At 39.0% G+C, this 9937-nt stretch overlaps 1 protein-coding gene across 1 annotated transcript in view; it reads left to right on the top strand.

Annotated features, from left to right (window-relative positions):
- FRRS1 (ferric chelate reductase 1) overlaps positions 1-9691 on the top strand; it is a 69432-nt gene extending 59741 nt beyond the window's left edge. The window contains exons 10-15 of the mRNA XM_007936093.1: positions 2673-2759; positions 6106-6203; positions 6442-6500; positions 7666-7809; positions 9459-9520; positions 9599-9691. Coding sequence (XP_007934284.1) covers positions 2673-2759; positions 6106-6203; positions 6442-6500; positions 7666-7809; positions 9459-9520; positions 9599-9691 — 543 coding nt within the window. The remainder of the gene's footprint in view (positions 1-2672; positions 2760-6105; positions 6204-6441; positions 6501-7665; positions 7810-9458; positions 9521-9598) is intronic.
- The last annotated feature ends 246 nt before the right edge of the window (positions 9692-9937 follow it).

Raw genomic sequence — 9937 nt, 5'->3', positions numbered from 1 at the left:
TCCATTGCATCAATTCTACCCTTCTGCCCTTCCAATGTGTTATCTATTTCTAGTAATTTAGTGTTAGTCTTCTGGATTTCTGTCTGTAGATTTAGAATCATTTGTAATTTTTCACTTATTTTGTCATTTTGTTCTTGTATTTTCTTCCAAAATTCTTCTAATGTTTTCTCTTTGTTTTCTCTGGTCTGTCTCTCAATCCTTTGGAGATACCTAAGGATAATTCTTTTGAATTCGTTATCAGAGAGCTCCAATGCTGCTTCTTCCTCAGGGATGTGTCTGAGTCTGTATCCTGTTCCCTTGTTTCTACTACTTTATCTTGCTTCTTTGTGTGGACTGTGATGGTCTGTTGTCTCCCAGGCATCATGGTATTGTATTAAGATCTCTGTTAACTGTTTGTGAAGAGCAGCCAAGGCTGGTTCAGGCTCTTCTTGGTGGTTTTTTATCGTTGGCCTGTTGGTGGAGAAGGAGGTGCTGGCTCTTGCTCAGTAAGTGAAGTTGCAGGAGGTGTGGGTGTACTTGTATGTTATGGGAACTGTTTCTGTCTCCCAGTCAGTTAGTTAAAAATTACAATTGAATAACCATCAAAAAAAACTACAAGCACATGGACAAAAATTACACCCTGAAATCACACAGGACCAGTAACCCCCCAAAAAATGGAAAGGGGAGAAAAGAAGAAGAAAACAGGTAAATCTGCAATATCTGGTGATAGGTCACTGAGAGGAAAAAGGCAGAGAAGGAGAATAATGAAGAAAGAAAGCAAACAAACAAACAATACAAACCAAAAAGAAAAAAAAAAGCAAAAACAAAACAAAAAACCCAATAAGGGATGGGGTTAACCACAAATGAGAGAGAAAAAAAAAGAAAAGGTGTAAACTAGGTCCTTTTCAGTTGTGCAGTGCAGGTCCAGAGAGTTCTTGGGGTTACTGGAAGGCAAAACCTCTTCTTAAGCCCTTGGAATCTGGTAGAGCACTGTCTCTAAGTTGTCTATAGCTGCTGGTTACATGTTGATTTGTTTTGTCTTGGTTTTATGGTTTAATATTTTGAAAAGGTGAAGCTGGTGTGTTTCATTTTATTATTGATTCAGGTGTGTTGAGTCGCTCTGCTGTTTTCTTTGTGATGGTAGAATCACTGTGTGTAGTGTGGATAAGTGTTTCTGTTTTTCGTAAAGAGGGTTTAGAGTTCGAAGTGGAAGGGGTTATGATAATTGGTTGAATATGGTTTCTTCTATTGAATGAGTGAAGTTGTTGGCAGAGAAGGTGGGAACAGAAGAAGGATAGCTTGGTGTTGTTAGGGTTGGTTTCTAGGCCTTTGAGCAGGCTATTATTGATGATATATTTATTTGCAAGACCGCGGCTCAACCTCTGGGAAGATTTCTATTGTTAGGGTGTCGCAACTTTCTGCCAATTTCAGGCACACTCAAAGACCCTGCCTCCGTGGCCCCACAGTGCCAAAGAACGGTCCAAGGCAAAATTCCCGGGACTGTGGTTTCCCCTCTCCCTTTCCTGTCTGCCCGTGATGCTGACACAATCCCGCCATACTGGTAATGGCCGGCTCTGGAGTTTGTCTGTGATACTGCCCACCTGCGGCGCCAAAGATGTGTGCAATTTCAGATGTGTTGGAGTCGGGGGCTTACCTGCTAGTGACCTGCAGTCCTGATCTCTGTGACAAAGAAAAGCACGATGTCTCCCAGTCTGACCCCAGCCCACTCTGTGACCCGCTGGGAGGGGAGGGAGCTAGCCTTCCTGTTGCAACAGTGAGTTCTCCGCTGCATCTCAGCGGAGGTGCCCGTGCCCGCCAACACCCAGATGATCCCAAATTACCAACAAAATCAGCTGCTGGAGACAGGTCTCTGCCTCTGTGCACTGGAGTATTAGAGTGGTCACTGATATGCTATTATAAGGTGTCCTCTTTCTTGGCTTGGGGATCTCAGGCAGCCGCCCTTGCCCAGCAGACAGTGACTGCCCCAGGAAAGTTTCCAATGCCTCTCTCAGGTGTCCGTCCGTCCTCTGCCAGCAGCTCTTTCCTAAATAATCTCCCTGTGCCTTTCCTCTAATTCTGCTCTTCTGTGTTTGGTGCACTCTGATTCAGTGAGCTGTTCAGAGCACCAAAGTTCCTAATTCAAACTGTTGTCCCTAGTTTTTCAAGACCTTAGATGTCAGAGGGAAAAAGTGTGCTGCTCACTGGCGAGACTCCATTTTGAATCCCGTCAATGATTACTTTTAACTAATAATGTTTTTAGTTGTTTTCTGTATATATATTTCTGTTGTCTACTCAATTATATCCCAAAGTCCTCAAGATACAATATTTTCTCTTTCCTTGCTGTCTCATCGTACCTGGTATAGCACTGTGCCTGGTGTTGGAGCTTAATAAATGTTTTTGGAAGGAAATGAAGTGCTTGGCAAGAAAGCTTAGTCAGTGTGTGAAATACCCATTCCTGCTGCTCCATGCAGGTGAAGTCCTGACAAATATTTTTGAATGATGAGAATGGCAACTTAGGGTTTTCTCTAAAGTTCAGTGGTATACTTAGATTTTTTTTTAACTGACCACAAACTGTGATGAGATGACAGGTGAATGCGCATCTCAGCCAATCTCCCCCCAAGATCTGGCCCCCATAGTAAAACCAGCTTCCTTCTCTTGCAGAGTTAACTCTCTTTGTCATCTCACTTTTCCAGGTGCATCGAATGCTCATGATTTCTACATCTGCTCTCACCTGCATTGCTTTTGTTCTGCCTTTTATATACAGAGCGGGCTGGAGTTCTGTAAGTATAGACTATATAGGATGTTATTATATAAATCCATTTTATGTGAAAGCAGATTGCTGTGTTAATCTCCTTCTTTCATTTTGAATCCTCTGATGATTGTTTCACATGGTTGGGTCTTAGGAACAGGGAGGGTGAGGGGTAGTGAAAATGTCAGTGCAGAGATTTTTTGGTATTTTTAGGCTGTGTCAAAATGTTATGCCCACAATATAGTTTTAGCCAGTTTTTCTATTACATTGCTAATTGTTGAGTTGATTTTGACTTATGGTGACCACCCATGTGCAGGGTAGAATTGCTGTATACGATTTTCAAGACTGTGGCCATTTGGAAGCCAATTTGCAGGCCTACTTTTGAGACATCTCTGGGTAGATTTGAACCTCCAACCTTTTAGCTAGTAGTCTACTGCTTAACTATTTATGTCATCCAGGCCTCTTCTTTTCTCCTATAAGGTGGTGAAAATGCGAAGTGTGATGTCTAAGCTATATGAACTATGCAAATTGTCTGTCTAGTACTATGGTTATCACATGTTAGTTGCATGCCTACAATGTGACTGGCTGTGCTAATTGCTTTAGATATGTAATCAAACTAAACCTCAAATGAAGTAGGTACTAATAATAGTTCCATGTCACAAATGAAGAAACTGTGGCTCACTCCCAAATGTTTATGTCTAGCTCAGCTCTCTCTTCTGGCTTTAGACTCATACACCCAGTTGGCCTCTCAGGAGCTCTACTTGCACATCCATTTGACATCTCAGACTTAACATGTCCACAATGGAATTCCTGATCTTTCCTTCTAGTCCTACTCTACATGCTGTCATCCCTATATTAGCTACTGGCAGCTCCATCTTTAGGCCAAATGTTAGGATTTTCTTTAATTCCCCTCTCATACACCTCATACACAATCAGGAAATCCTGTTGGTTCTACTGATGCGACTACCTAGAGTTCAGCCAGCATCATATTTTACTAAGGCTATTGTAGTAGCCACCTAACTGATCTCCTCACTTACATTCTTGTTCATCTACAATCTATTTTTCAACAAAGAAGGCAGAATAGTTTTTTAAAAAATGCAACTGAAATCATGTCATTCCTGTGCCCCAAACTGGTTTCTCAAATATCTCCCAGTTTCACTCAGAGTAAAAACCACTGGTCTTACAATGGCCAAATGATTTGGCTTCCAGTTACATCTTTGAACTCATCTCTTCCTACTCTCCCTCTAGTTTATCTCATTCTGTACTGGCCTCCTTTCTGGTTTGCAAATGTGCTAGGGTTCTGCTTTATAGTCTTTGTAAGATTCTTGTTTCCACCTGGGACATGCTTCCTCTACTTCCTTACCTTCTTCAAGTCTTCACTCATATAATATCTTCTCAGTGAGTCCTACCTTAGTCTTTTTTTTCCTCATAACACTCTTCATTTTACATCATATCATATCATATCACATCATGTATATCATATCATTTATTTGTTTTCTCTTTGTCTGCCTTTCCACACTACTATGTAAACTCCTTGAGAGCTGGCATATTTATTTGGTGTGTTCACTGATATATCCCAAGCACCCAGAACAGAATGATACATAGTAGGTACTCAGTAAATATTTATTGAGGGAATGAATAAGGTTATCAAGAATAAGTGATATACTTAAGGTCAAGACCTGTGCTTCCATTATACTCTTCCAGTCTTACAGCCATTCAGAATTTGATGCCAAAATTTAATATTTCAGAGGTTAGACTGCTGTAAGGATTAAGATGGATGAATTTTGAATGACAGATATTACTAGGACACATCCCTCCTGCTTTTTTAGGTAGTTTATCTATTAAAAAAAAAAAACAAAAACAAAAAAACTCAGTGTCATTGAATCATTTCCAACTCAGAGACCCCTCCTTGGGTTTCTGAGGCAGTATCTCTATGGAAGTAGATTGCCAAATCTTCCTTCTGAGAGTTTATCTATAGGTCAACCTATTTTTTGAAAAGGAAATTATGAAGACTTTCTGATATGAATTGAGACATTGGAAGCTTATTTGGTCATTTGGGGCAAGAGTAACACTTATCTTATGAACTTTGTAGTTTACCAACAAGTGTTTGTATTTTGTGAGTAGAATATTATAAATGCTAAAAGTGTAATTCAAGGGCCAGACTGCTTGGGTTAAAATCCTGACATCATCTATTATTATCTGGGACATCTTAGGCAAGTTACGTAGCTCCTCTGCCCCTTGGTTTACTCATTTGTAAATTGAGAATAATATAATAGCTACCTTATAGGCTTTCTGTAAGGATTGAGAGTTAATAAACTTAAAGCATTTAGAATAATTCCCAGCACATATTAGTGCATATAAAAGTTTTGTTTTTGTTGCTATTGCTATATTTTTTTATTAGATAGAGGAACTTTCTATCTCCAGAGGTTATCATTTAACCTGTGTATAACTGAGTCAATGGTTTGAAAGTGCTTTTACAGTGCTCTTTTGTCAGCCTTTAGTTCCTATTTACACAGGCTTCCTATCAGGTCTTAGATACCACCGTGTTTCTGTTCTAGATCACAGATCTAGAGTCTCACCATGTCTGGGAATCAGTGACAACAGGCTGGGGTAGACTATTTCTCCATCTAAACATGTCACAGGGCAGAGCATCTTCTTAGTCCTTCCCTTAAGTTCTTAAGTAAAATCAGTGTGCAAAGTGCTCTAATCCACCTGTCCACTGTTTTGAGCAGGCATACAAAATAACAGAGAAGTATAGCAAAAACTGTTGAGATACTGTGTTAATGTTTTTCTTGGATTAGACCTTTATTCTGAACAGGGGAGATATGATTTTAATATAGTGGCTACAGAGTTATTCATTTAATCAGCAAATGTTTCTTGAGTGACTAAGACTTTGTTAAGAACTGGGGTAATCAGGAGTCATAGAGAACCTGCAGCTCAGGGAAGCACAGAGATCTAAACAAGTGATTACAACACATTGGGATGATTCCTCTTGACATATGAATGGCTGTCATGGTGTTGGTGATCGTCTAACCTCTTGATGGAGAAGAAGCAGCATTCTGTACATGGATTCCACCATGCCACTTACTTGCTGTGTGGCCTTGGACACACTCTTTGATATCTCTGAACCCTAGTTCTCCCATTTGTAAAATTAGGATATTGATAACCAACTATCAAGCACTGTAGTGAGGCTTAATGATAATGCTTGTAAAGTGTGTGCCTGGTAAAAAGTAGACTGTCAATGATTGGTGTCTGTTATTATTAAATATTTAAAGCAATGGAAAAACATTGAAAAATTAAAAAAGTATGTATTTTTAACTTGAGGGTTTAAATTAATGTGAAAGATTGAGACCATAAAATGATGTACTTTTGTTTAGAATGCAGGTTATCACCCATACCTTGGTTGCATAGTGATGACGTTAGCAGTTCTTCAGCCTCTTCTGGCAGCCTTCAGGCCACCTATACATGACCCAAGGTATTATACCTTTTATTTATAAATGTTCTTAATGTGGATGTCATAAATTGGCAGACTCTCTTCTCAATTAGTGGACAAAAATTGTAAAATTCAGTGACTAATTTTATTTTTTATGAAATACTTTAAAATGTATTTCAGTCACAGGGAATAGGGGAAGCAGCAGCACTTTTTATTCTCTTGGGAATTAATTGTAATTCTCTTACTTTTAAGGATATTGACTGATTCTTTATTTTGGTAGAAGGCAAATGTTTAACTGGACTCATTGGAGTATGGGAACAGCTGCAAGAATAATAGCAGGTAAGTAATTGCGATGCCACTTATTCATATATAATTGCTGGATGTTTGTATTACACGTTGTAATTTGGCTTAAATGATTTTTAGATGCATTAGTAATTGGAGTAATTGGTTGTTGAGGAGAAATCAGCCTTAAACACTGAAATCCGGAAAGTAATTTCTGGAGGTAACTATTTAAGTCATTATTTCAGTTTTAAGTTTAAGGTTTTTAAAATGTCTTTAAACTCTCCTCTTAAGAATTTTTAGCATTTGTGTTTGCCAGAAGAATAAGCTATGCTGATGCCAAACATTTGAGTGGGTTATTTGCCAGTTGGGCTGAGGAGGGCTGTCAGGTCTAAGCCCTCCTTCCTTTCTATTTAGCTTGTGCCTTCCAGGCTTGGATGGTTTTCAAAAGTCAAGCATGACTGTCCAATAAATTCTGATACTTTATGCAATAAAGTATACCTAAGCTGGCAGCTTCTACCCTAATATTTCTGTAGTCTATGGAGATTCTTCTTGGATAGAGGATTATGAGCAGCAGTAGTTCCTATACTTTTCTCCCTTCCTCCATTGCAGCTTAGAACTTTTTGGGAAGGCCGGGTACTTCTCTTTTAACAGTTGGTTGGACATAATGTCAGTTTCCCATCTTACTGTATATAACTCACTGCTGTTGTGTCGATTCGACTCAAAGCGACCCTTCCTTGGGTTTCTGAGATGGTATTTCTACGGAAGTAGATTGCCCGATCTTCCATCTGAGGGGTGGCTGGCGGGTTTGAACCGCCGGCCTTCTGGTTTGTAGTCAGATGCCTTAGGCACTACATAGTCTTTTAATTAAAAAAAGGCTAAATTAGCTCTTGTCCTGAATATGAATCTTATTCATCTAATAAGCTCCTTTAATATGTTGTCTTGATAAACACTCAAACACGCACACACCTACTGGTGGGATTATATTTAAATATACAACATATATTTGTTGTTGTTGTTATTTGCCGTCGAGTCGGCCCTGACTCATAGCGACCCCTCCTTGGGTTTCCCAGGCAGTTATCACTACGGAAGTAGGATTGCCCAACCTTCCTTCCGAGGAGTGGCTGGTGGGTTTGAACCGTCAGCCTCCTGGTTAGCAGTCAAGTGCCTTAGGCACTATGCTACCAGAGCTCCCAACATATATTTAAATATGTTTTGAACTTAGTGGCAGCAATGTTCCTTGGAATGGATTTACCTGGACTGAATCTTCCTGAACCACGGAAAACCTATGCAATGATTGGATTTGTAGCCTGGCATGTTGGAATTGAGATGGTTCTGGAGATACATGCTTACCGACTCACTCGGAAAGGTAACCTTCCCTAAAAGACATGTTATATAGAATCACTTTTATATAAATATGGAATATAATTTAATTGTTTTCTGATACAAATGGTTGAATGTTACATGATAGTTCAATAAACATCTCTGTTGTGATTACTCAACCAGTGTTAGAATTGTGCAATGTTTCTGCCTCTGTTCTTTAATTCATTTATATGGAATTTGTGAGTAAAATAAAAAAGAAAATTTTTAGGGAAGAAGTCTTTCCAAGTGCTTCTTTTTTTATGTGCTGGTCTGAGTTGGAGGCAGGACACACTAAAAACCGTGACTGCCTAGAGCAGAGGGAACCCTGAGATGGGAGAAGAAGAGATATTCAAAGTCAGCCTAGGGTAGAGCTGCAGGCATATTTTACCTATTTGGCAAAGTTATTATGGGCTGTCACTTAGGTTGCCATATACATAGATATATAGGTAGCTAGTTAGCTAGGCTGGCTAGGAAGGACCTATTTTGCCTGTATTCTCTAGCAGCAGGGTCATTTTTGGTCTTAGTGCCAGGTGGGGCAAAGATTCCATAGCCCCATAATGAGTGGAGAGCAGAGAATAGGTGATGTTATTAACTAGCTTGTATTCTGAGTAAGTTCTTCTGGGTCCTATTTAGTTTTCAGTCAAGATGGTAAATGGTATGGGCAGTGCCCTGTATAGCCTGTGTCAAATCATAGAAATATTTTCCAGTACTTTTCATTTGTAATGGTTGATGGAGACTTTTCTTTTCCTAAATTATCTCCCTTTCTTGTTTTTTTAACTATGGAAAGATAGACTGAAGAATAAGAACTCAGGACGATATCTACATGATATTTTTTCCTCCCAATTATTTGTCAGCCTTGCATTTTCTAGCCACTTCCTTCCACTAGGTAGAAAAGTATCTTACTGCTATCTCAACTCAGTCAAATAACTTTACAGTCAATTCTGGTTTAAAATCTAGTCCCATCTGGTTCTAAGTAATCTCAAGACTTCTTTCCCTTTGAGGATGGGTGAGCTTACCATAGGTCAGGCATTTTCTAAGCACTTTACACAAAAATTCAATTTTTACACAAAAATTCAGTTAATGCATACAACATCCCTAGCTACTATTACTATCCCATGTATAGACAGGGAAAGGCACAGAGGGGTTAAGTAATTTACTAAGGTCACCCAGTTCAAAATAATAATAATAATAATAAAAGTAAATGATAAATGAAGGTATCCTCTAAAAACAAAAACTCTTTGTGGTCGAGTGTACATCTGAACCCCCAGGAGTAGGAGAATACTTGTACTACATGAGTAAGAAATAGCAGCTCTACTATTTTTGTTTTTTTGATAGGGTTACATATTTGTGGCTTTTGATGACCAATGGATTATGGCTTGCTGTTCAAAATATGTATATACTTAAAATTTGGATAGCTGGGATTGGTGTGGTATTAATTGACTATAAGAAGAGAGCATATTTCCCTTGACAAGTGTGTGCTGAGTTGGCTTGTTCCATTTAGTGACAACCATAAATAATTCAGGAATTATATAACAGTAGGGGGCTTGAAAGTGGCCATAGTTGGCAAGTTTATACCCTGGAGATTGGCAAATGCTACAGATAAGGTTTTTTTTTCACCTGGATACCACTGGCATAAATTTTTGTTGTTCTTGACAGTTGAAATACTGGATGATACTAGAATTCAGATCCTTCAGTCATTTACTGCAGCTGAAGCAGAAGTAAGTCTCTCTTTTCTTATTTATTGACATAAACCTAAATGGTGGTTTCTTTCTTTCATGTCTCAATTTTCCTTTCAGGGTCATGCATTTAAAAAGGCGGTGTTAGCAATTTATGTCTGTGGAAATGTGACGTTCCTCATCATATTCTTATCTGCAATCAATCAGTTATGAGCAGGCCAAGAACTTGGCTTTTGCAGACCAGGTGATAATTATCATCAAGCTAAAGAAACTTGAAACTTGCACTGACTGCCTCCTTGCACTGACTGCCTCGAGCGTATTCTTGAATTCTAACTCAGAAGATGAGGGTCATGTTTATGGAAGAATTCTGGTCTGGTCTTTAGAGAGCAGCATTCAACAGCTCTTGTGGATTAGAAGCTCCTGTCAAGCCTTACTGTGTAATTCTGGGTCTTAAAGGGA

The sequence above is a fragment of the Orycteropus afer genome, unplaced genomic scaffold (genome assembly GCF_000298275.1).
Source record: "Orycteropus afer afer isolate SDZICR_OR568_19922 unplaced genomic scaffold, OryAfe1.0 scaffold00033, whole genome shotgun sequence".
In the NCBI taxonomy this organism is placed as follows: Eukaryota; Metazoa; Chordata; class Mammalia; order Tubulidentata; family Orycteropodidae; genus Orycteropus; species Orycteropus afer.
This window is presented reverse-complemented; position numbering and strand designations above follow the sequence as displayed.